We start from the raw sequence: 27,901 nt of genomic DNA on the forward strand, positions 1-27,901 counted from the left end.
AAGAATAGAAGTTTTGCTATTTACTTTATAGGGTATAGAAAATACAAACTTGTCTGTGGTACTCTATAGCTACTAAGAAATCTTTGGGTCTTAAATGGAAATTAAATGCAAAATAAAACACTGGCACTATTCTGTGAGGGCAGGATGCAAATGATAAGGGTTGGCTTTTATATATTAAGTTTATAAAGTGGGTGTTAGAAATAACATACTGAATATTATTTTAGAATTGAAAAATACCCTTATTGTGGGCTTACTTGTCTGAGAGTATAACCAGTTTATACTCTCAGACAAGGTTGTGCTGCTAACTATGGGTTGATCTTTTTTTTGCATCACCATTTGTTACAGTGAATTATTATCTGAAAAGTAAAAAACATTTCTCAGGTACAGTCAGAATGCTAATTTGGTGATAAGTACCTTGCACTAATGTGTCTCATCCTATTTTGGCATCTTGTAATTTGACACTCTGAATGTTAATCACTCGAGCGAGGTCCATGCCTCCCTAGTCACTGCATACCTACTCATCCTTCTTCCATTTCCTCTCAATCAGGGATTCACAAAACAGCCAATTTTCAAGTTTATGATAATTATGGACTGCCAGGATGATCTCAGATTTATTTCAACATGTAATTCCTAGAAAAATTTAAAAGCAGTTTTTATTGTGTATCTGTTTTGCTAAATTTTATTTAGTCATATTTTGTATAATAGAATTTGTCTTTTGATTATATAATTCTCTTGTCTTTGGCTAGCTCAAGTAACTATAGAGGAAGTCACCCCTCTTGTTCCCCCGCAGTCAGGAGATAAAGGACAAGAAGACCTCACAAGCTATTTTCTTGAAGCACTTTTAAAATACATAGTAATTCAGGTATGTTACCATCTCCCACTTTGTGGGCACGTGGCTTGTTCTTTTTCACTGTGCGCATGCCTAGAACCTTCTGGTGTCTGTTCTTTTTTCTTCTAATGAAAAAATACTCCCCCTTGCTGTCCTGTCTGGATAATTTTCCTGTCTCTTGCCATTACTTTGTTATAGTAGATAATTGCTTATTTTCTAGAACAGCAACAAAGTTTACTTGAAAATGTTACTATTATTTTGTTAAAAATCACTAGAAGGTTATGAGGCTCTCAGAGAACTTGTATTTGTTACCTTTCTGTTGCTGTGATAAAACATCATGACCAAGACAACTTAAAAAAGAATTGAAGTGGGCAAGCATGGCCGCAGGAGCAGGAAGTCCAGGGCTCACATAAGTTACCTTGAACATGAAGCAGAGAGAATGAATTGGAAATGACAAGTCTTTAAATTCTCAATGTCTGTCTCCAGTGACACTCTTCCTTCAACAAGGCTACATCTAAACTTCCCCCAAACACCATCAGCAAGTAGGGACTACATGTCAAATACATAAGTCTAATGGGGTCATTCTTATAAACTGGTATAGAGCTGAAATGCATATGAAGTAGACTCGTGTGTGTGTGTGTGTGTGTGTGTGTGTGTGTGTGTGTGTGTGCATACACATGCAAATCTGCAAATCTGTATGGAGTCCAGAGATTGCCATCAGTTGTATCCTTCAATTTCTTCACCTTGTGTTTTTGAGATAGGGTCTGTTGATCCGTCACTGAACCTCATCAGATCAGCCAAACTGGCTGGTCACTGAGCTTTGGGGATGTCCTTACTTGTTTCTCTCTATGCTTTCATAGGTGCAAGCCATGGTTTTCATAGGTGCATGGTTTTTACTTGGGTACCTAGGATCCAAATTCTGGTCCTCTTGCTTATACAGCAGGCACTTTACCTCCTGAGCCATCTTTCCAGACCCATGAAGTAGATCTTTTTGTATTCTGTTTTGACACACAGTCTTACTGTGTATCTCTGCCTGAATTGGAACTTGCTATTTAGCTCTGGCAGACCTAGCACTCAGAGAAATCTGCTTGCCTCTGCCTCCCAGTGCTGGGATTACAGGTTTGTACCATCCCCCTGTTGCGAAGTAGACTCTTGATGTGTATAACCTTATATGAACCACTTGGACTTATTTTCTAATCCTTTCATTATAACCAGCAGCTCTGGTACTTAGTAAAACATGAATAGTTGATTGATTTAGGGTCATTCTCTCAAGATTATCAAGAGGGTGACTGACCCTCCTGAGAGTAGGAATCAGGAAATGTAGTTTACAGGTAAACACTTAAATAATAAGGCAAGCTGTTCATTTCTATATGTAAAATATGGGTGTTTTGGTTGATGAAACACTTTTTTATATACTTAATGCTATTTATAGTTATTCCAAATACAAAAGTTCTTTTACTTTTGGGAACAACACTATCCTATCAGTGTGGATCCTGAGCCAGATTAGCAGTATTTAAAATAATGATTCTACTTTTGACTAGTAGTTTACCCTTTGGCAAATTATCTAACCATTCTTTATTTAAAAATACTGTGTATTCCACTTGAGCCTTAAAGAGTGCAAAATGCTAGGAATACCAGGTGGCTAAGAAACACCTTAAGAAATGTTCAACATCCTTATTCATCAGGGAAATGCAAATCAAAACAACCTTGAGATTCCACCTCACACTGTTTTTAATGACAGGGATTAAAAACTCAGGGGACTGAGAGATGGAGTCTCTCCAATGCTGGAGAGGATGTGGAGAAAGAGGAACACTCCTCTATTGCTGGTGGGATTGCAAGCTGGTAAAACCACTCTAGAAATCAGAAATTTGGACATAGAAAATTGGACACAGCACTACCTGAGGACCCAGCTATACCACTCCTGGGCATATACCCAGAATATGCTCCAACATGTAATAAGGACACATGCTCTACTATGTTCATAGCAGATATATTTATAATAGCCAGAAGCTGGAAAGAACCCAGATGTCCCTCCACAGAGGAATGGATACAGAAAATTTGGCACATTTACACAATGGAGTACTACTCAGCTATTAAAAACAATGAATTCATGAAATTCTTAGGCAAATGGATGGAGCTAGAAAATATCATCCTGAGTGAGGTAATCCAGTCACAAAAGAATACACATGGTATGCAATTGCTGATAAGTGGATATTAGCCCCAAAGCTTGTAATACCCATGATACAACTCACAGATCACATGAAGCTCAAAATGAAGGAAGACCAAAGTGTGGATACTTTGATCCTTACTGGAAAGTGGATCAAAACACCTGTGACTCACAGCCAACCAATAAAATGAGAATAGGGTTCCCACTGGAGCAGCTGGAGAGAGGACCCAAGGAGCTGAAGAGTTTTGCAGCTCCATAGGAGCAACAATAATATATACCACCCAGTACATCCAGAGCTCCCAGGGACTAAATCATGAACCGAAGAGTACACGTGGAAGGTCCCATGGCTCCAGCTGCATATGTAGCAGGAGATGACCATTTCAGACATCAGTGAGAGGAGAGGCCATTGGTCTTGTGAAGGCTCGATCCCCGTCAGGAAATTGGGGGGAGGGGCGGTGAGCAGGGGAAAGGAGAATGGGATAGGGGGTTTTCAGTGGGGTAATGTGCAAAGGGGTTAACACTTGAAATGTAAATAAAGCAAATATCTAATAAAAAAGAAAAAGGGGAAAATATATAAATATAAATAAAGGTGGACCTATTAGAATTATACCCAACTTCTCAGTGGAGACTCTAAAAGCCAAAAGGGCCAGGGTAGATGTCTTGACACACTAAGAGACGGAAGACTACAGCCAAGACTACTGTACCCACCAACCTCTTAATCACTATAGCTGAAGAAAACCAGATATTCCCTGACAAAGACAAATTTAAATAATATCTATCCACAATTCCAGCCCCAAAGAAAGTACTAGAATAAAGTCCCACACAAAATGGTTAACTACACCCATAAAAGCACAAAAAAAAAAAAAAACAGAAAAGAAAAGAAAAGGCCCAGCACACTGTGAGTGTTAGATCGTGGACACTGTTACTGCCATCATTATTTTGCTTTTCAAAAGCTTAAGCTTCATATACATTTTTAAAATTCTTGTAGGTTAATTGAGATGTAATTATTTATAGAATTTTGACATTAGGTTTTATCACTTGCTGGATCTTTCTTTTTGTCCATTCTTTTTCACCCTCCCTCCCTTCCTTTTATAGCCTTGTGCTAGCTTAGAATTAGCCCAACCCAGGCTGGCATCAAATCATAATCCTGCCAACCGAGCCTCTGAAATGCTGAGATTGCAGCTTAGTCACGATTCAATATCCATTACAGTTTATGGAATCTTGTTACATGGCACCGTAATTCAGCCTTTGAAGATTTATTTAATTGTTGATCTCTTTACAATGCATCCTTTGCAACCCCTCCCAAGCAACTATTAATGTGATTTTCATCATATTTCTTATATGTTGAGTCATTTTTTATTCTGGCATCTTAGCATAATTATTTCGGAAATCATTTCAGGAATCATCCATACTCCTCTTTAGACCAATATTTTGCTTTAATTTTTTAGAAATTTGTTCTTTGAAAATTTTCATGTATGCATACATTGTATTTTTATTATTACCACCTCCTTCCAGCTCTCCTCAGAAGAGCCTGCCTGTCCCCATTCTGATTTTTCTTCTCCTCCTCTTCTTCATCATCATCCCCCTGAATCCAGTTGAGTGTTGAGCTGGGTACCATGCATGGGTATGGGGCCCTCTGCTGGGGCAGACAACCTACTAGAAGCCATATTCCCAGAGAAAAGTGACTAAACTTTCCTCAACAGCTCAGCCGCCTATAGCTCATTTTCCAGGACTAGTCCTTGACAGCCCTCCCATCTAGCCTAGACTTTTGACTGGCTTGATCTTATACAAGCAGCCACAGCTACTGTGAGTTGATTTGTGCAGCAGCCCATGTGATGTCTTGAAAATAGTATTTCTCGGGGGCTGGAGAGATGGCTGAATGGTTAAGAGCACTGACTGCTCTTCCTAAGGTCCTGAGTTCAAATCCCAGCAACCACATGGTGGCTCACTGGCTCACAACCATCTGTAATGAGACCGGGTACCCTCTTCTGGTGTGTCTGAAGACAACTACAGTATACTTAGATATAACAATAAATAAATCTTAAAAAAAAAAAAAAAGAAAATAGCATTTTACAACTTTCCTTCCCCATCTTTGGCTTTTACATTCTTTCTTTCTTTCTTTTTTTTTTGAGTTTGAGGTACAAGTTTATTTTTTCAAAAGGCATATATAGACAGGGAACAAAGGAAACATTTACAAGGTGGTAACTGTCCTAGACACTGCTCCGTAAGTCTGTCAGTGTGCACATCCTCTTAGTAATCATCCTCTTCATTAGAGTCCATTACTTTTCTTCTGTTGAATTTCACTGTTGTTTTCTGTCTGCTGGCTGACTTTCTCAAGTATTTCTATTAAACCTTGTTCTGACACCTTCCCGCTTAGTTGTCCGTATCGGGCATCTGTATAAGGTAGTTCTCCACTGCTTTAGTTTTTTCAGGCTTTACAAGTGCTAAGTTACTTAATCTGGCCCGGGCTGATTGATCCAGAACTTGGGCTAAGATACTGTTTCTCATTTCTCCTTCCCTTTGTTTTGCTTCCTGTTGGGCTGCATCACCAGGATCTCCATGCTTGGCCTGCAGCTCGGCCAGCCTCTGCTTCCTCAGCGCCTCGAGTTCTTTATTAGGGAGATATTTGAATTTTTCCTCTTTTAATCCAGAATTGAAAAATAATCCTATTGTGGCAACGTAGGCCTGGAATTATCTGCAAAAGTTTTCACGCCTTCCTATTTATTTATTCATATACTTACTTATCTCAGCATAGGTTGTTGGAATTTTGTGACTTCAAGATTATTTATATTCATTTTGAATTGTCTCCAATAAAGTTCTTTTAAAATTTTATTACATGTTTTCATTTAATTAGAGAAGGGGCAAGGTATGTTTGGTGCGAACAGGGAAGTCAGAGAACAGCTTGTGGGGTTGATTCTTTCCTTCCACCATGTGTGTCCTGGAGGATTGATCTTAGTTTGTCAGGGTCGATGGGCGTGCCTTTACCCACTGAGCCATCTTGCACTTCCTCAGTATTATTCTTCTATTGTTGAATTTTTTTTTTTAATTTTGTTTGAGTCAGGGTCTTTCTACCTAGTCCTGCCTTTCTTGGAACTCATATGTAGACCTGGCTGTTCTCAAACTCTCAGTGTTCCACCTGTTTTTGCCTGAGCACTGGGATTAAAAGTGTGCACCACTACAGCCTTCTCCAATGCATTTTTTATTGTTGCAGTTTTATCTTGTACTTTCTTTGACCCTTTCTGGAGAATTGTGTTTAGAATCCAGTATCTAGGCACTTGGGAAGTTCATTACTATCAATACTGAGTGTTGCTATTCCTGGTTCCTCTGAGTGACTAAAACTGAAGAATAAATTTGTATACACACATCTGTCCCCCTTGCTCCTTCTTCTTTGTGACAAACTTGTCTCACATTCTCAACATTTTATTTATTTAGCCTTCTTGAAAGTGATCATATTTACCCAAATCACCATTCCCATGCTCTGCAGACATTCTCCTTGACTGGGTTCTGATAACTCACCTGGGCCTTTGCAAATCTCTTTCTTAGGTATCCTTCTCATTTTGCTGTAATTCCACAATAGAGTAGTATTAGTATTCTGTGTCCTCCTGTTCCTTTACTCCATACTCCATGCACATTCTCTGTACACGTCTCAAGCTCAAAGTTTGTACTGTTTGGCTCTCTTTAATGTTGGACTTTGGTATCTGCACTTGCCTATTTAACCACTGTGAGTGCTTTTGATCATAATTATTCAGGTAGGGATAGGAAAAAATAGTGTATTTGTCATTAATACAGCCAAATGAATCATTTTCATAATTTTGCAATTTAGTGTAAGATTTTAAAAAATATATGTAATATGTTTGTATATTAGGCCAATTTTAAAGAATGGACTATATAATCAACGTACGTTATATGTGTATGTATCAAAGTGCGTAATGAAATCCATTTGTACATTTTATATGCTAATAAAGTACAGAAGAACTTTTGCTATTTATCATGATCTTCATAGATAGTCTAAAAAGCTTGTTTATAGCAGCTGAACTATATTTAAGAGATTCTGCTTTCCTGGGGTGATTGTAATAACACTGTTTATTTTTAGGTAAAAAGTTTAGAATGGAAGAACAAAGAAAACCAAGAAAGGGGATTTTCGTTTCTGTTTTCACATTTTAAGAAGTTTTACTTGCCTTATATTTTCCCAAACATCTGCAAGGAGAATAGTTTGTATCATCCTGTACTTGGTAGGTATAATTTAGAATTTTGTAATTTACACTTAAGAGTAAAATGTCGATGGCATTTGTTACCTACAGAACACTGACCACATCTACTGTTTGTACTGATGATGCACCCAGATTTAGAACGAAAATGCATTTATAGTAATACATTTTTACTGAGAATGGAAAGATTTCACTAAAAAGTTGTTCTTTGGGTCTCATTCAGTAGTTAGTAGTAGTTTAACTTGAATTCTAATGTTTCTATGATCTGTATATATTCATTTTGTATTATGTGTGTATATTCATTTTTTTTTTGTTTTTTTAAATTTTGAGACAGAAAGTTGATAAATCTTCTAGGTTGGCTTGGATCTTGGTACATAGCCCAAATGGTTTCGAACTTGTGAATTTTCTGTCTCAGCCTCCTAAATGCTGGGGTTATAGGTATATACCACATGTCTGGCTTTAAACTATATATTTCCCCCTATGATTTCTCAAAGGTTCAATTAATTGTTAGTCAAATTGTATGAATAGTTAAATTGTTTTATCTTTTCTGTCATTTCTTGTCCAATTTTTAGTGTTTTGGCAAAATGACCTTGACAGATCCTTTTGTACAAATCTGGTTTAGAGACAGACCTGGGTCATAGACAAAAGGAAGAAATAAATCTGTATGTAAAAAACCTATTTTGAAGAAAGATGTTCCTCATGGGACACCTTCAGGCAACTAGCAGGCTCGGGTATAGCTATCATGCCCGTCTTACTGAATATTTTTGTTTGCTTGTTTGTTTTTGTTTTTGCTTTTGTTTCAAGACAGGGTTTCTCTGGGTAGCCCTGGCTGTCCTAGAATTCACTCTGTGGACCAGGCTAGCCTCAAACTCAGAGATCCTCCTGCCTCTGCCTCCCTAATGCTAGATTGATTAGATTTTGGAAAAGACACATTGGTTTGGGTTTTGTTTTTTGTTTTTTGTATTTTGTTTTTGCTGGTTTTGTTTTGTTTTGTTTTATATTAACCTAATATATGGTTCATCTAGATTCTTAGATAGCATCTATCATTATAGAATTATTTTTTTTATTAACACTTCTAAAAACAGTGTAGTGTCACAATATATTCTGAAGACTTTTAAAATGCAGGCTTAGGAATAATTGTGGTTTTCGTATTTTTGCTTTCTATTTTTATATAGATATCCCACAGATCAGACCAAAGCCTCATTATGTGATGATAAAGAAGGATGCTGAAACCAATGAAACAATATATTGTACAAAAGAGCCTTTCATCCAGGCTCGGGTTATTGTCATTCGTTGGCTGGTTTCTTTCTGGCTGGAGCCAAAACCACATTCAGGACCTAATATTCCTGGGATGGAAGGTGAAGTCTTGCCAAAGAATATTCAGGTAATGTATAAATTAAGCAAGGTTAAGTAGCTTCCTGAAGTTACCCGCCTTAGGTGTACTGCATATTTAGAATGGATGCTAGTGATGCTTTATTTGAATAAATCTATCTCAAAACTCAAACTTTAGCTTTTATTGTAGAAGTAGCATGTATTTTCTTGACAGAAAATAAAATTTGTATAATAATACTTTTTTTTTTAAAGAAAGCTTAAGAGATGCAGAAGATGATTTTAGCCATATATTAGTCTCAGGTTCCAGTTTATCTCAGTATTAATAGAATGAGAGTCTCCTTTATTCTCTGAGAATACATTGGAGCTTACTGGAACTACAGATAGGATGGACCTTTGTACGTGGCTTCCCCCACTTAGTGCATGACAACTTTTAGTGTCCTTCAGGTTCTCATGCTTGCACGGCAGTCAGTTCATTCCCTACTGTGTTATCCTCTGACCTCATCCTTTTTAGTTTCTAAACATTCACAGAATACATATGTGAAGTCTGGCCAAAATCCCTCCAATTATCAATAGATACTGAGTCTAAAAATAAGATAGGATGTTACATAACTATAAAGTAGAGAAACGGTTTTTAAATGATATGTTTGCTTGTTTTAAATTGAACAGTTTATCTCATCTTCATACTTTTTTTTCTGGGTCTCTTTATCCCTAATATTGTGTTTTCCCTACATACACGTGTGTGTGTGTGTGTGTGTTACTTAGTAATGCCATTTATCTGAGTTGACGCATACTTAAAATATCAAATCCTTATTTTCTATGAATTTAAAATACTTTTTTATGGAAAATATATTTTGATTTTTCCTTCAGAACCTTCCCACTCTATCCACCTAATTTTATGTTCCTTTCCTTTCTCTTTAAAACAAACAAACTCCCAACAAGAAACATAAACATCTATACAAAGGAAAATAAAAAACAAGTAAGAAAAAAATAATAATAAAAAGAAAATGTCAATTTCCCTTATGAACATTGATGCAAAAATACTCAATAAAATTCTTGCCAACCGAATCCAAGAACACATCAAAACGATCATCCACCATGATCAAGTAGGCTTTATCCCGGGAATGCAGGGTTGGTTCAATATACGGAAATCCATCAATGCAATCCACTACATAAACAAACTCAAAGAAAAAAACCACATGGTCATTTCATTGGATGCTGAAAAAGCATTTGACAAAATTCAGCATCCTTTCATGCTTAAAGTCTTGGAGAGAACAGGAATTCAAGGCCCATACCTAAACATAGTAAAAGCAATATACAGCAAACCGGTAGCCAGCATCAAACTAAATGGAGAGAAACTTGAAGCAATCCCACTAAAATCAGGGACTAGACAGGGCTGCCCCCTTTCTCCTTATCTTTTCAATATTGTACTTGAGGTACCAGCTCGGGCAATTAAACAACATAAGGAGGTCAAAGGGATACAAATTGGAAAGGAAGAAGTCAAACTATCATTATTTGCAGATGACATGATAGTCTACCTAAGTGACCCAAAAAACTCCACTAGAGAACTCCTACAGCTGATAAACAACTTCAGCAAAGTGGCAGGTTATAAAATTAACTCAAGCAAATCAGTGGCCTTCCTATACTGAAAGGATAAGCAAGCTGAGAAAGAAATTAGGGAAATGACCCCTTCACAATAGCTACAAACAGTATAAAGTATCTTGGGGTGACTCTTACCAAAGATGTGAAAGATCTGTATGACAAGAACTTCAAGACTCTGAAGAAGGAAATGGAAGAAGACCTCAAAAAATGGGAAAACCTCCCATGCTCATGGATCGGTAGAATCAATATAGTTAAAGTGGCCATTTTGCCAAAAGTAATCTACAGATTCAATGCAATACCCATCAAAATCCCAACTCAATTCTTCACAGAGTTAGAAAGAGCAATTATCAAATTCATCTGGAATAACAAAAATCCCAGGATAGCTAAAACTGTTCTCAGCAACAAAAAAAGTCTGGGGGAATCAGTATCCCTGACCTCAAGCAATACTACAGAGCAATAGTGTTAAAAACTGCATGGTATTGGTACAGTGACAGGCAGGAGGATCAATGGAACAGGATTGAAGATCCAGAAATGAACCCACACATGTATGGCCACTTGATCCTCGACAAAGAGGCTGAAAACATCCAATGGAAAAAAGATAGCCTTTTCAACAAATGGTGCTGTTTCAACTGGAGGTCAGCATGCAGAAGAATGCGAATTGATCCATCCTTTTCTCCTTGTACTAAGCTCAAATCCAAATGGATCAAGGACCTCCACATAAAGTCAGACACTCTGAAGCTAATAGAAAAGAAACTGGGGAGGACCCTTGAGGACATCGGTACAGGGAGAAAGTTTCTTAGAGCATGTGCTCTAAGAGCAAGAATTGATGAATGGGACCTGATAAAATTACAAAGTTTCTGTAAGGCAAAGGACACCATCAAGAGGACAAATCGGCAACCAACAAATTGGGAAAAGATCTTCATCAATCCTACATCAGATAGAGGGCTAATATCCAATATATATAAAGAACTCAAGAAGTTAGACTCCAGAAAACCAAACAACCCTATTAAAAAATGGGGTACAGAGTTAAACAAAGAATTCTCACCTGAAGAACATTGGATGGCGGAGAAGCATCTTAAACAATGCTCAACTTCATTAGTCATTAGGGAAATGCAAATCAAAACAACCCTGAGATTTCACCTTACACCAGTCAGAATGGCTAAGATTAAAAAATTCAGGAGATAGCAGGTGTTGGAGAGGGTGTGGAGAAAGAGGAACACTCCTCCACTGCTGGTGGGGTTGCAAATTGGTACAACAACTCTGGAAATCAGTCTGGCGGTTCCTCCGAAAACTGGGCACCTCACTTCCAGAAGATCCTGCTATACCACTCCTGGGCATATACCCAGAGGATTCCCCACCATGTAATAAGGATACATGCTCTACTATGTTCATAGCAGCCCTATTTATAATTGCCAGATGCTGGAAAGAACCCAGGTATCCCTCAACAGAAGAGTGGATGGAAAAAATGTGGTACATCTACACAATGGAGTACTATTCAGCCATTAGAAACAATGAATTCATGAAATTCTTAGGCAAATGGATGGAGCTAGAAAACATCATACTAAGTGAGGTAACCCAGACTCAAAAGGTGAATCATGGTATACACTCACTAATAAGCGGTTATTAACCTAGAAACCTGGAAAACCCAAAACATAATTTACACATCAAATGAGGTACAAGAAGAAAGGAAGAGTGGCCCCTCATCCTCAGATGTTTCCCCATTCTCTAGGCTGCCATTTTTGCTGAAATGATTGTTTTGCCATCCACGAGCTTTTTATCTTCCTTGCGGTCCTGTTGTTTACCTGTTGATCTTAATGCTATCAGTGTCTTGTTGAGAAAGCCCTTTCTTGTGCCAGTGAGCTTGAACATATTCCACACTTTGTCTCTGTCAGATTCAGGGTATCTGGTCTTATGCTGATAACCTTGATCTGTCTGGAGTTGAGTTTTGTGCAGGTTGATAAATAGGGATCTATTTGAAATCGATTTGGCATTTGGCTCTCCAGTGTGTATTTTTGGCTTTGTGAAAATGAGGTGTCCATAGGTATGTTGGTTTGTCTGGGCCTTCAGTTTGATTCCTTTGATCAATGTGAATGTTTTTATGCCACCACCTTGCTGGGTCTATTACTAAAGCTCTGCAGTACAACTTGAAATTTGGGATACTTGGACTTCTACCAGTTCTTTTGTTTGCATGATTGTTTTAGCCATCCTGGATTTTTTTGTGTTTCCATGTGCAGTTTTAATTTCTGTGAAGAACTGTGTTGAATTTTGATGAAGATTCCAATGCATCTATAAATTGTTTTTGGTAGGATTGCCATTTTCAATCCCATGGCTCCATGAACATGGGATGCCTTTCCATCTTCAATGTCTTAACATTTTTAGTATAGAAGTCTTTCACTTTCTTGGTTAAAGTTATTCCAATGTATATTTTTGAGACTGCTGTAAAAGATACTATTTCCCTTATTTCTTGTCTAGTATATTTCTAATTTATGTATGGGAAGACTAATTGTGTATGTGTGTGTGTGTGTGTGTGTGTAATTTTGTATCCTACTAAGTGTTTAGCAGCTGTAGAAGTTTTTTGGTAAATTTCTTAGGGTCTTTTCTTAGGGTTTCATATTATCTACAAATAGTTGGTCTTTTCCCTTTTCTATTAGTATCCCCTTGGTCTCCTTCAGTTGTTTGATTGCTCTAGCTATTGAATAGGCATGAAGAGAGTAAACTCCTTGTCTTGTTTCTGATTTTAGTGGAAATGCTTTGGGTTTCTTCCATTTAGTTTGATGTTGGCTGTGAGTTTGCTATAAATTGCCTTTTTTATTTTGCGGTATGTCCCTTATATCCCTTAGCAACTCCAAGACTTTAATTATGAAGTAATAATGGATCTTGTAACAGGCCTTTTTTTGATAGGACAATCACATGCTCTTGGTTTTTAGTCTATTTTTGTATTGAATTATGTTTGTTTACTTACATATATAGAACTGTCTTTATATCCCTGGAAAGAGGCCAATTTGATCACATAGGCTTGGTCTTCAGTCTTGACAAATATTCCTCAAAGATCCTAAGATTTTTCTCTTAGTTTTATCTTGTTTGCTGTCTTAAATTTTGTTTCCTTCTTTTCCTCCTTTCTCTGCTCCTCCTCTTGTTCTGCTTCTGCTTCAGAAAGTTTTAAATCTTTAGCATTGTGAAGTAAATAATTTGCTGCTATTTCCTTGTGTTATTACTCATTGTTGACGACCGGAGCTGACTTCGTGCCTATGTGTTGGAGGTTTTTCATATAGGCTTAATTGATAACTATTAACTTGCTTCAGTTAAATTACAGGTGAGTAGATGAAGTGCTACTACACATTTGAGGTTTTCTGTATCACTCAGATGTTATTTGCTTTATGCTTAATTATTCAGAATGGCTTCTAAATGTAGTTAGGTATCTGGCTTTTAAGCAGTGTTGGATGTGGCCTTGGGGTCTGCTAATATACGATAAAACCAAAACATTAATATGAGTGATAAATGATATTCTTTGACTTTTGTTTTCATTTTAGAGAGCAGCTGCTAGTTTGGTATCCAGAGAAGAAAGCAAGAATGATACTGTTGATAAAGCAGACAAAACTGCAGAGCCTGAGCAGTCTCATTCCAATACAAGCACTCTCACAGAGCGAGAGCCTAGCTCTTCCAGTCTCTGTAGCATCGACGAAGAACACCTCACAGACATTGAAATTGTTCGCAGAGTGTTTTCATCTAAGAGAAGCAATGTAAACTTTGTCACAGAGATATTTCGTCAGGTAAAATACTATCAACATTTTTAGATTATAATGAAATTATTGCTCATATTAGTTTTTAGCCCTTTAAAATAGATTCCTTATGAAGTTTTCTAAGTTAACTTTAAGTTTCTCAAACTTATATAAAAACCCTTTAACATTTTCCATGCATCCTCCTGTTTCCTGGTTGTTTTTTTTTTTTTCTCCAAATGAAGCACAGAGCTTTGTGCATGCTAAACACATGCTCTACTGAACTTATACCCTCTTTCTTTCTTTTTCCTCCCTTCATATTCCTTATGCTATCCAAACAGTTTATACTTATTCACTGTGTTTCTTAGTTAGGGCTTCTGTTGCTATGATAAAACACCATGACACCAAAATTAACCTGGGTAGGAAAGGATTTGTTTACAGCTTGTTGGACTAATCATCCAGTTAAGTCAGGGCTGAAACTCAAAACAGGATTCTAAATGCAGAGGCTCTGGAGGGGTGCTGCTTACTGGCTTGTTCAATCTGCGCTCAACCTGCTTGTTTAGAGCACCCAGGACTGGCACTGCTACTTGAGCTGTGCCCTCCCACATCAGTTATCAATCAGAAACTACAACACAGTCTTTATTCACAGGCTGGTTTTGTACAGATATTTTCTCAATTGAGGGTCATTCTTTCCGAATGACTTCGATGTGTATCAGCACAAAACTGGTCAGTACACTATGACAGTTAAAGTGTCAATATGACACAACTTGGACTTGTCTGGAAGAGAAACTGAGGAACAGTCAATATCAGTCCTGTGGGCATGGGGAACTGTTTTGATTATAATTAAATGATATGGGAATAACCAGCCAACATAGACAACATGATTCTCTGGCTTGGTGTACTGAGCCATATACGAGTGCAGAACGGGAACTAAGTCTTAGAAGGGTGCATGCTTTCTGTTCTCTCTGCTCCACGACTGTGGATGTGACTTAAGTCCTCTTGTGACTTCCCTAACAATAATGGATTATAACCTGGAGTGGTGAGCTAAAATAAAAGCTATGACATTTTCATATATGGCATTTTCATACATGTACATAGATATTTCAGTCATATTCACTTCTGCTAACCCCTTTAACTCTTCCCAACTAGCTCTTCTTCTTCCCATGGGTTATTTGTTTAAAGAAGTATGGGTTCCTTACCAGTGGCTAGACCACTGAGAAGAATGTCTCTTCCCTCCCCCATTAATCCTTTATTATGTATAAATCTTCAGAGTGTGATTGGGGCCAGTGTACCTTTCCCTGTTCCATGGCATGATTTTGACCAGCCCAATCTTGTTTAGATCTTGAACAGGTAATCAGAGCTGCTGAGAGTTCAGGAGTCAGGCAATCATGGCAAGTCATTGTTCCACAGCTCTCTGCCTCCTGCTTCCCTTTTACATGTCTGCCCTCTTCCTGTGTGTTTTTGGAAGGGGTGCTATGGATTCCCATTGTACCCTGTCAGTCTGATTATTCTCTGTACTAGTTATGAATCTTTGCTGTCATTGCTGATGTCTGCACAAAGAAGTGTTTCTGACTATCCCTCACAATAGCATTAATCTGTGGGTATAAGCATAATTATTTAAAGAAGAATTTGAGGACCAGGTGTGGTGGTTTATGCCTTAATCACAGAACTCAAAAGGCAGAGGCTAGCTGGAAATCCAGCAGCTGGTGGATCCCTCTGAGTTTGACACCAGCCTGGTCTAGTGAGACCCTGTCTCGAAACTGGAGGTCCAGGGGTGACGAAACAAAAGATAGTTTGATAGACACATCTACTTAGTAAAATAACAGTCATAGCTTCCCCACTGGTGTCTGTGCTTTTCCTAACCTAGGCATTTGAACGGATTACAATGCTAGGCATAAATTTTCTCTGTTGGAGCCACCATCAGCTTCAGTTAGAAAGCAGTGTTTACCCACAACAGATTCTCCACTTCAGCATCAATGGGTTTACTTTGCATGTCTGGCTGGTTTTTGTTTTTTGTTTTTTCCTTTTAGTTTTTTGAGACAAGTTCTCAACTTTTGTTCCTGGATGGAACTATTTTATTAGCCTATTAAGTATCAGATTTCCTCAAGTCTTTTCTGTACAATGTTAGTATACACCTCTTCTTGGCCCCCCATCTCCTTACCCAGTTCTCAGTATTCTTCCTTTCTTTTTGACATCACAAGAATTCTACTACCCCAGGCCCCTCACCACCCCTTTACAATTCTTTTCTCTATCTCATGAGCTCCTTTCTACTTTCCTAGAATCTACACATGCCTACATAAATGCCCACATATGAAAGTGCAAGCTAGCACTGTATGTGAGAGAGAATATATAGTTTTTGCCTTAGCCTGAGTTACTCTACTTATTTCTCATTTTTCTTTATGGCCAGATAAAATCCATTGTGTATATGCCATGTTTGTATTATCTTTTCATCATCTGATGGACATGAGGCTGATTTAATTTCCTTGTTCTTGTGAATAGAGCAGCCATGACTATGGATGTGCAGTTATCTCTTGGTATATATAGAATTCTCTGGGAAAATGGCTAGATGTGGTATAGCTATGTCAATTTGAGAAACTACTGATTTCCATAGTAGCTGGACCAGTTTACATGCCCACTGCAATGAATGAAGTTTTCTTTTTCCTTCACATTCTTACAGTACTGTTGTTTTTGGTTTTTTCTTTGTTTTAAGATTTATTTTATTGTATGTATATGAGGTTTTTTTTGCATGTATTTCTGTGTACCATATGCATTCCAGGTACCCACAGAGGTCAGAAGAAGGGTGTCAGATACTCTGGAACTGGAGTTATGGACAGTTTGAGCCATCATATGGGTGCTGGGAATTGAACCCATTCCTCTGCAAGAACAAATGTTCTTAAGTACTGAGCCATCTCTAGCACATCTTATGTTTTCTTGACAATAGCTAACTGGGATAAGCTGTAACCTCAAAGGACTTTTAATTTGTGTTTCCTTGGTGACCAAGGATGTTGAGCACTATTAAAATATTTATTGGACATTTTTGGTTGGTTTGTTTCTTTCCTTATAGTTTAGGTTTTTAATTAGTTTAGTTCATTAAAGCACTTTCTATATTCATTATATTAATCCTCTATCAGATATATAGCTGGCAGTAATTTTCTTTCATATTGTAAGCTGTCTCTTCACTTAATATTTCCATATTAACTTTGCAATACAGAAGTGCTTTTTTAAAAAAACTTTCGCCGAGCGTGGTGGTGCATGCCTATTATCCCAGCACTTGGAAGGCAGAGGCAGGCGGGTTTCTGAGTTCGAGGCCAGCCTGGTCTACAGAGTGAGTTCCAGGACAGCCAGGACCACACAGAGAAACCCTGTCTTTAAAAAAAACAAAACAAAACAAAAAAAAAAAAAACACTTTCATGAGGATCGCTCTTGAGTTGATTTTTGTGCACGATGACATATAATGTTTTACTTTCACTCAGATGTGAACATCCTAACACCACTTGTAGAAGAAAGATGTCTTCAATGTTTCTTTTTGACATCTTCCTCAGAAGCAACATGCCGGCCTGCCGCTGTGTGCGCTGATATCCAAGTGCCACTGTTTCCTCCCACTCCGGCTGCTTGCTTGTTTTCCCGCCAGATCCAAACTGTATTTATGACTGTCGTATGCACTAGCAATTAGTGTGATGATTCCTTTAACAGTATTCTTACCTCAGGGTTGCTTTATCTATCCTGGATCTTCTGTGCTTCTATATGAATTTTAAAGTTTTCTGTTTCTGTAAAAGATGATTATAGAATGTTGATGGGGAATACATGAATATATAGATTGCTTTTGGTAGGATGATCATTTTCACAATATAATTCTTTTAATCTGTGATCATGGAAGATCTTTCCATCTTAGTGCCTTCCTCAGATTCCTTCTTCAGTATTTTAATTTTTTCATTGAAAAGATTCCATGCTCTGGTGAGATGGCTCAGTGGATGAAGGCTCTTGTCACCAAGCCTGATGATTTGAGTTTGATCTCTGGGATCCCACATGGTGGAAAGAGAGAACTGACTCCCAAGAGTTAGCTTCTGATCGTTATATGTACACATGGTGCACATATACTAAACATGTAATAAAAATTAATTATAAAAGGCCTATCCTTTTCTTGGTTAGATTTATTCGAGTGTGTGTGTGTGTGTGTGTGTGTGTGTGTGAGAGAGAGAGAGAGAGAGAGAGAGAGAGAGAGAGAGAGAGTGTTTGTCTGTGTTTGGAGGCTATTGTGAATGTGGTTGTTTTTTTGACTCATCAGTGTGTTTATCCTTGGTATATAGGAAAAGTACTGAATTTTTTGTGTGTTAAATTTGAGTCTTTGCATGTTGTTTAAAATGTTGATTAGCTCTTAAGAATTTTGTAGTGGAGTCTTTCAAGTCTTATGTGTAGTGAGGTGTTCACCAGAAAAGACTTCTCGGACATGGTTTTAAGTGACTAGGGAGTCTTTATTAGCTGGTTAGCAACAACATTGAGTGTTCAAGACCCAGAGTATCACTCAGCCTTTCTCAGGGTCAGCCTTTCAGCACAAAAAGCATGTTCGGGATTGACAAAAAGTAAGATTAGTATATTTAGAGACTTTCCCAGAACTGTGGATTTTGATGGATCAGTCTGTATTTTCATTTTGGCTGGAGGGGCTGTGATGAGTTTCACAGCCTGAATGATATCTCCACCGTGGAGTCAGTTGTGCTAAAGTCTAGGGGCCTACTAAGGTCTGGGGCCCTGTTATATATAGAATCATGCCAAATACAAATAAGGATACAGTGACTTTACTTCATCCTTTTCTATTAATATCGCTTTTATTTTTTTTTGTCTTAATAATCTAATCTTCAAACATTTTATTGATTTGGAATGTCTAGAGAGCATCAGACATTCTTATTTCTTGGCTTAGAGATGCATCTAAGCGTTCCACAATTTAGCATTTTGTATTATTTTGTATAGGTTTGTATTATATAGTCCTTATTATGTTGAGATATGTTCCTTCCACTCCTAGTTTTTTCTGTACTTCTTTCATAAATAGATATTAAATTTTGTCAAAAGTATATCTATCAAGAGGATCATGTGATTTCTACCCACTTTTGAAATTTATAGCATTTATTGACTTAGATATATAGCATATTTAAGAATGAAGACAACTTGATCATGGTTATTGACCTTTCTGATATGATTTTAAATTTGTTTTTTAAAGCATTTAAAATGCTTGAGAATTTTTAAATAGAAAATATTTCAAAAAATAGAAATTTCTTGAGAATTTCTGCATATATATTTATCAGAATGGTTAGTGTGTACTTTTATTTTTTATGTCTTTCTAGTTTTAATCTAACATATAGCTCTCTTTTAATTGTTTATCACATCTTGGTTTAATTTTGGTAAACTATAAGCACTTAGAAATTCATCCATTTCTTTTAGCTTTTCCAACTAAGTAGGATATGATTGTAAGGTAAAAACCTAATTACTTTCTGAATCTCAGTGGTGTCTGTTGTTATGACTCCCTTTTCATCTCAAATTTTATTAATTGGAGTCTTTTTCTTTGGCTAAAGTTTTGCCAATTTTGTTTATCTTTTCAAAGAAACAGCTCCTTGTTTCATAATTGTTACTGTTTTCATTGCACTAATTTCTGTTGTGCTTAGTGAGTTCTTTGTCTAGTAGCTTTGGAGTTGGCTTGTTCCTTACTCAGAACCCTAACTTATTTACTTAGATCTCTCTGATTTTTCAATGTAGGAAGTTAGAGCTCTAAACTTTCCTTTATGACAGCTTTTTTTGTCTCTCAATAGATCTGTATGTGTTTTTGCTTTCATTCAATTCTGGAAATTTCTTAATTTCATCCAGGTCCCATTCATCATTTAATAGTGTTGCTTAGTCTCCGTTGAGTGTATGTTCTGGGGTTGTTTTATTGTTGATTATAGCTTTACTCCATTGTGATCAGATAGTATCCAAGAAAATAGTCCAGTTTTCCTGTGTGTGTTGAGACTTGCTTTGTGTGCTAATGAATGACCTCTTTAGAACATTCCAGGGGTTTCTGAGAAAAATTTATATTTTTCAGTGTTTGGATAGAAGTCTGTAGATGTCTGTTAAATTCATTTTATATATGCTATTATTTAATGGAGATTAAATTAATAACTCATTAATTAATTTTGATTGTTTTTATCTAGATGATTTGTCAGTAGGTAAAAGTAGGGTATTGAAGTCACCTACTGTTGTGTTTCTGGGGTTACTGGGTGGTTTTTTTAGTATTTGTTTTATGAAACAGGTGTGCCTGTATTTGGCATATATCTTAAAACTCATGCTATTCTCTTGATGGTTCGTTTCCTCAGCTCCTGATAATTTATCCTAAGGTAGTGTGTGTTTTCTTGTGGTAAAGTATGTTCCTTAGAACAAAAAGGTGGTTTCTATTTTTATTCCACTCTACTTGTCTATGTCTTTGCTTGGGAAATTGAAGCCATTACTATTCAGAATGTTTATTGAATGCTGTGTACTGATTCCTGTCATTTTGTTGATTGTTATAGGGTTTTGTTTTTTGTTTTTTTTTTTTCCTTTCCTGGTTAACTATTATTCTGGTATGATTTATTTCCTGTGGACTGTGGATGGAATTTTTTTCTTTTTAGTTTAGAACAGTCCTTTAAAGTTTCTTCTATAGAGACTTAGTGGTTATAAATTCTGTGAGCCTGTTTTAAGCATGGGATTTTTACTTTTCCACCTCCTGTAACAGGACAGTGCGGCTGGTCATGGCTACATTTGTGGGTCAGCAGATGGCTTTGAGAACTTGAAATGTATCTTTATGGGATTTTCTACTACTTAAAGTTTCAGTTGGCAAATCTGCTTTTATTATGATAGGCCTGCATTTATGTGTAACTTGATGTTGCTCTCTGCCATTATTAGTATGTGTTCTTTGTTCTATATATTTAATGTTTTAATTAAATTTCAAGGGGATATTATTTCTCGCCTTAAGTTTGATGTTCTGAACCAAACAGTCCTCCTTTATGTAGACTGGCATCTCTTTCGTAACTCTAGGAAATTTTCTGTTATGATTCTTTTGAAATGTATTCTGTGTCTTTAAAAATAAAATATGTTTCCTCCTTTTTTTGTGACCTTTAGACTTACTCTTTTCATAATGTCACATGTATTTTGAATTCTCTGCCTTAATTTTTGCGTTTGCTGGGTTGTTCCAGTTCCATTTTGTCTTCAATCATATATATATATATATATATATATATATATATATATATATATATTGTCCTTCATCCATTCTGTTTGTGAGACTTTCTACAGAACTTTTAATGTGACATAGTGTTTTTTGTTTCTGGAGTTTGTACTGACTTCTCTTGAGTGCCATCTTTTTAAATTCTTCTCTCATGCCCCACATCACCATTCTTGTTTAGTCAGCTGTCTCTATTCTGTTATGAAAGCATTTTAATGGCAGTAATTCTCAAAACAATAATGTAAGTTATAAATGTGGCTTATTATACTTATATTGAATTTTCTTTTTTTTTTTTATCCCTACCACCCTCTCCTTGTCAGATATCAATAAACAAAGTTGCTGTTGTTTTTAAATTCTTCATTTGGAGGAAGGGTACATTTAATATTCTGAGTCAGTCAAGGAAAGTCTGTAATCACAGGGACAGCTGGGGAGTCAGGGCCATAGAGGGTGCCCAGGGCAGGTGAGAAGGCGCCTCCCTGTCTGCTAACAGCAGCTGGGTACTAGCCCTGCCCTCCCCAAAGACAGTCAGTTGAAACCAGTGCACTATGGGATTCTTCCCAGCTGACTGAAGCAGATGCCTGTGGGCAGCGGAGAATCTGCCTGTGGCACCAGTGGCAGAGATGCCATTTATGACTCAGGAAACAGGAGATAGTTGAGGGGCTGGTCAGCTGCCGTGTTTTCTTCCTCAGCCCGCACAATTCACTGTGCTCTAGCTTTGTTCTGATCTGCCTTGTGCTCTGGGAGAATTTCCTTTGCTTATGCTCCAAGGGCAAAACTGGGCCAGAGGTGCTTAAAGCTCTGCATCTTCCATTAAAGCATTGAGACAATTCATAGTTCCCTGCCTTTACCTGTCACAGAGGGAGCCTGCCAGGAATCCATCACAAGCAATCTGCTAAGTGAAGCATCTCCTTTGTGCAGTTCGAGGAGGGAAAGCCATCACAGTACCTTGCGTGGCTTTGCTAGGGTGCATGGGCCGTTGAGTGAATGGTGGAAATAACAGTGGAGGCTGTTTCTGTTCCTGGGCTGGAATGGTTACTTTGTATATGAGTTCCTCCGTGAGTCACTTAATTAGCTTCAGAGGCTTTTGGCTTGCTCATCTCTAACAAGGGATGCTGGCTATGGACAGGGAACAGCAGATAAATTAGTCAGTTCTTGTAAATTGTGAGTTGTTATCTGGAGCACAATGGAGGGATGGGGAAATTCAGTCTTTGCTAAGAGAGAAACAGCAGTCAACTATTGATGTTTGCTCTGTGTGGATGGGGGTGGGGTTCACACTTGCCAAATGTAATTGGTTTGGATGGCAACTCCTGCCTCAGTTATGTGTCCATCTGTTGTGAGGTGACTCTAGAGCAGCTGTATAATGTTTCCCAAGTATAATAATTTCTCAGGACTCCGTTATGATGGTGAGGAACATACACTTTGCCATTATTATATTTAAGATTCTGTTGTTAAAAACTGGGGATTGGGAGATGGCTCAGTCAGTAAACTGCTTGCTGAGCAAACATGAGGATCTACCTTCAGGTCCTTCAAATTTGTATAAAACCTGGGCATGGCGTTGCATACCCTTAATTCCAGCACTGGGGGTAGTGTGGAGCAGAGACACGGGGACCTTTGGAGCTCTCTGGCCAGCTAGTTTAGCCAAGTCAGTGATCTTTAGGTTCAGTGAGACCACCTGTCTCAGAAAATAATGTGCAGAGCAACTGATGTAGACTCTTAATATCAACTTCTGGCTTGCATACCTTCATACGCGTCAGTGTCATGCCACATTTATTTAAGCATTCTCTCTCTCTCTCTCTCTCTCTCTCTCTCTCTCTCTCTCTCTCTCTCTCTCATACACACACACACACACAGATTTAAGGTTCATGCGATTACAGAAATCTTCAAAGAACTAGAGTATTGTTTTATAGTTTACTAGTTTACCAGCTTGTTTTCCCTTGGAAACATTACTGTTTCTCTCTTCAGTCCAGTTCACTTGATGCTATTGACTTTATGAAAACATATTCGGGAAGTGTGATCAAAACAGATCTGAAAAGACAACCTTCAAAATGTGATTAGCAGGGACTATGGAACTTGCTTTTTCGGGGCCTAAGTCATTAGCTGGCAACCTGCTGTCTTGTGTGCTCCGCTCCCCACCCTCACCCCAGCCGCCCTCTGAGTCTCGTTTCCTTCTCATTCTTGTTCAGGGTTATTTTCAGCATACATACATGTAGACCCATGCATACGCAGGTGTGCACACAAGCACACTCGGACATTTCTGCATACATACATGTAGACCCATGCATACGCAGGTGTGCACACAAGCACACTTGGACATTTTGCATACATACATGTAGACCCATGCATACGCAGGTGTGCACACAAGCACACTCGGACATTTCTGATTGAGCTAATGAGTAAGTCAGCATCAGTTCTCTGGGCCTCGGGACTCTGGCATGAATGCTTGAGAGATCCAGGGTTGTGCGCAGGTACAGACTGCTGTCCTTGTCACTTCTTTTTTTTTTTTATTCGATATATTTTTTATTTACATTTCAAATGATTTCCCCCTTTCTAGACCCCCACTCCCTGAAAGTCCCATAAGCCCCCTTCTCTCCCCCTGTCCTCCCACCCACCCCTTCCCACTTCCCCGTTCTGGTTTTGCCCTATACTGCCTCACTGAGTCTTTCCAGAACAAGGGGCCACTCCTCCTTTCTTCTTGTACCTCATTTGATGTATGGATTATGTTTGGGGTATTCCAGTTTTCTAGGTTAATATCCACTTATTAGTGAGTGCATACCATGAGTCACCTTTTGAGTCTGGGTTACCTCACTTAGTATGATGTTTTCTAGCTCCATCCATTTGCCTAAGAATTTCATGAATTCATTGTTTCTAATGGCTGAATAGTACTCCATTGTGTAGATATACCACATTTTTTGTACCCACTCTTCTGTTGAGGGATACCTGGGTTCTTTCCAGCATCTGGCAATTATAAATAGGGCTGCTATGAACATAGTAGAGCATGTATCCTTATTACATGGTGGGTAATCCTCTGGGTATATGCCTAGGAGTGGTATAGCAGGATCTTCTGGAAGTGAGGTGCCCAGTTTTCGGAGGAACCGCCAGACTGATTTCCAGAGTGGTTGTACCAATTTGCAACCCCACCAGCAGTGGAGGAGTGTTCCTCTTTCTCCACACCCTCTCCAACACCTGCTGTCTCCTGAATTTTTAATCTTAGCCATTCTGACTGGTATAAGGTGAAATCTCAGGGTTGTTTTAATTTGCATTTCCCTAATGACTAATGAAGTTGAGCATTTTTTAAGATGCTTCTCCGCCATCCGAAGTTCTTCAGGTGAGAATTCTTATTTGAATTCTTATATTGAATTTTCTAAGAGTAAAGTTTCATGAAACAAAGAATATCACCATTCAGAGTAATATAATAAAACAAATCTGTTTCTTTTGCTTCAATATCTATCTACTGTATTTCTCTTTTAAAGTATTTACAAAATATTTGGTAATAAAAGGCTTTCTCTGAGTTGATGAATAGTTAATGAGTTGATTAAGTTTGTGAAATTGTTTTTATCTCCCGTTGTATGAAATAAAAATATATTAATATATTTGTGGCAAAAGAAAATATTTTTTCTTTTATTTACTAGGCATTTTTATTACCAATTTGTGAAGCAGCAGCTATGAGAAAAGTGGTAAAAGTATATCAAGAATGGATTCAACAAGAGGAAAAACCTTTGTTTATGCAAGAGCCTGAAGAAATTGTGATCACTTCTTCAGATATACCCTGCAGTGAAAATGTCACAGAGCATGATATTTCAGTAGAAGATGGAGAAAAAAGAGAAGAGGTGAAGTTATGAGATATGTGTTCTTTTTTTATCTGTCTTTAAAGATTTTTATTTTATTTCGTGTTTTGTTTGTGTGTGTGTTTTGTATGTGAAAGAAAGAAAGAAACTATGTTCACATTTGCAAGAGAGAGAATGTACATGTGGTATTGTCGCTCACAAAAAGGGACCTAGCATGGCAGCACTCCAGATGACCCAACAAACAGCTGAAAGAGTCAGATGTAGATATTTGCACCCAATCAGTGGACAGAAGCAGCTGACCCCTGCTGTTGAATTAGGGAAGGCTGAATGAAGCTGAGGGCAACCCTGTAGGAGGACCAGCAGTCTCAGTTAATCTGGACCCCCGGGATCTCTCAAACACTGGACCACCAAACAGGCAGCACACACCAGCTGACATCAGGCCCCCAACACACATACAGTAGAGAACTGCTGGGTCTGTGTTCATTCAGAGATGATGCACCTAACCCACAAGAGTCTAGAGGCCCCAGGGAGTTTAGAGGTCAGATGGGGTGGGGGATAGGGACATCCAGGTGGAGATGGGGGAGGGGAAGAGGTATGGAATATGGAACAGTTGGAGGGTGGACAGTGGTTAGTGGGGGTGGGGAATAAAATGTGGAGTATATAAAAATAATTAAAAATATGTATAATAGTACTATAAATAAAAAAGGCAAACTAAAATTCTTTTTATAAAAAAAATGCCATTCAAGTCAGAAGCTTAATAATAATTTAAAAAAAATCAAATATTCTGACAGTCCAATCCAAAGAAATACTAATTTGATACTTGCATGCTGCAGAAAGGCAGTATGAAAATACTGTCTTTGTATTCCATAACTATGCTATTATACTTTCTAAGATCAGGAATCTTTCCCTGTATAGTAAAAGCAGCTCAATTTTTAAATACTGCAGTCCTGAATCTGATCATCATTCATTGATGTCTTGTGGTATGAAGACATGCTCAGTACAGATTGTGTATATTGTGTATTCAGCCAAGACTAGTATGAAATGTAGCACATCAAATGTAGCACAGGCCAGAGTGCCAGAAACCGCTTGGATTCCTTATGCATTTGATTGTAATTTTCTGATGTACATTCAGAACCTTTTCAGTATTGCTAAATTGTTCACTTATTCCATAGTCATTTGTGCAATTCATGCTTAAAAAAATGGGGTGTATATCAGAGAGAGATGCTATCATATTTTAAAGGTATTTTAAATCAAAGTTGATTTTAGAGGACATATTTTGTGTGTGATGATTATCAAATTATTGTTCCTTCTTTTCTTGAAATATTGACTGCTTCTGCTATGAATGGCTGCCTGCTACAAACCAGAATGTTTGGAATTCTTCCCTAGACTCCTTTACATTAAAGCTAGACTGCAGAATTCAAACTTTCCAGACATGAAAAAAATGTGTTGCTGGTGATAAGAATGCCTGAAATTTGTTCTCAGAGCAGAAAGAAAAGGGTACAGAGGCAGCACTGGGTGACTGACCTATCCGCCTAATTCTTCGATCTGAGCGAGCTTTCATCCTTTTATTGTTCAACTCCTGTCATATGTCAGGCTCCACAGGAACTAGAAACTGAGATGAGATTAGGAGTATAAAAGATTGTATTTATCTGATTTGCTTTTATAATAACCATACAATGTCCTTTGAATCAGGAGAGGAACATTTGGGTAGTATTTTCTTTTTATTTGATATATTTTTTATTTACATTTCAAATGATTTCCCCTTTTCTGGTCAGGGTAGTATTTTTTTATTTTAGTGGTTAATATAACCTCATCAAGAGGAGTTCAGTCAGGATAGACTCACATACTGTTCCTGTATACACTCACCCTACCCTGCATCATTTATATAGAAATTGAATAATTACATATACAGAATTACAAACGGGCCTAATATGGTGGTGCATGCCTTTATTTTTTTTTTTTTTTTTTTTTTTTTTTTTTTTTTTTTTTTTTTTCTTTTTTTTTTTTTTTATTATTCGATATAATTTATTTACATTTCAAATGATTTCCCCTTTTCTAGCCCCCCCACTCCCCGAAAGTCCCGCAAGCCCCCTTCTCTTCCCCTGTCCTCCCACCCACCCCTTCCCACTTCCCCGTTCTGGTTTTGCTGAATACTGTTTCACTGAGTCTTTCCAGAACCAGGGGCCACTCCTCCTTTCTTCTTCTACCTCATTTGATGTGTGGATTATGTTTTGGGTATTCCAGTTTTCTAGGTTAATATCCACTTATTAGTGAGTGCATACCATGATTCACCTTTTGAGTCTGGGTTACCTCACTTAGTATGATATTCTCTAGCTCCATCCATTTGCCTAAGAATTTCATGAATTCATTGTTTCTAATGGCTGAATAGTACTCCATTGTGTAGATATACCACATTTTTTGCATCCACTCTTCTGTTGAGGGATACCTGGGTTCTTTCCAGCATCTGGCAATTACAAATAGGGCTGCTATGAACATAGTAGAACATGTATCCTTATTACATGGTGGGGAGTCTTCTGGGTATATGCCCAGGAGTGGTATAGCAGGATCTTCTGGAAGTAAGGTGCCCAGTTTTCGGAGGAACCGCCAGACTGATTTCCAGAGTGGTTGTACCAATTTGCAACCCCACCAGCAGTGGAGGAGTGTTCCTCTTTCTCCACACCCTCTCCAACACCTGCTGTCTCCTGAATTTTTAATCTTAGCCATTCTGACTGGTGTAAGATGAAATCTTAGGGTTGTTTTGATTTGCATTTCCCTAATGACTAATGAAGTTGAGCATTTTTTAAGATGCTTCTCCGCCATCCGAAGTTCTTCAGGTGAGAATTCTTTGTTTAACTCTGTACCCCATTTTTTAATAGGGTTGTTTGGTTTTCTGGAGTCTAGCTTCTTGAGTTCTTTATATATATTGGATATTAGCCCTCTATCTGATGTAGGATTGGTGAAGATCTTTTCCCAATTTGTTGGTTGCCGATTTGTCCTCTTGATGGTGTCCTTTGCCTTACAGAAACTTTGTAATTTTATGAGG

General features: G+C 37.8%; 1 protein-coding gene and 1 pseudogene across 3 annotated transcripts in view; one reads left to right on the forward strand and one right to left on the reverse strand.

The window, feature by feature from the left end:
* Ralgapa1 (Ral GTPase activating protein catalytic subunit alpha 1) overlaps window positions 1-27,901 on the forward strand; it is a 234,562-nt gene that overhangs the window by 35,075 nt on the left and 171,586 nt on the right. For all 3 annotated transcript variants that reach the window (XM_052185821.1, XM_052185824.1, XM_052185823.1), the window contains exons 7-11: window positions 747-862; window positions 7,090-7,228; window positions 8,380-8,588; window positions 13,666-13,905; window positions 24,703-24,900. In XM_052185821.1, the coding sequence (XP_052041781.1) occupies window positions 747-862; window positions 7,090-7,228; window positions 8,380-8,588; window positions 13,666-13,905; window positions 24,703-24,900 (902 nt within the window). The remainder of the gene's footprint in view (window positions 1-746; window positions 863-7,089; window positions 7,229-8,379; window positions 8,589-13,665; window positions 13,906-24,702; window positions 24,901-27,901) is intronic.
* On the reverse strand, window positions 5,129-6,552 carry LOC127687735 (programmed cell death protein 5-like; annotated as a pseudogene).

Source organism: Apodemus sylvaticus, chromosome 6, assembly GCF_947179515.1.
Source record: "Apodemus sylvaticus chromosome 6, mApoSyl1.1, whole genome shotgun sequence".
Taxonomy (NCBI): Eukaryota; Metazoa; Chordata; class Mammalia; order Rodentia; family Muridae; genus Apodemus; species Apodemus sylvaticus.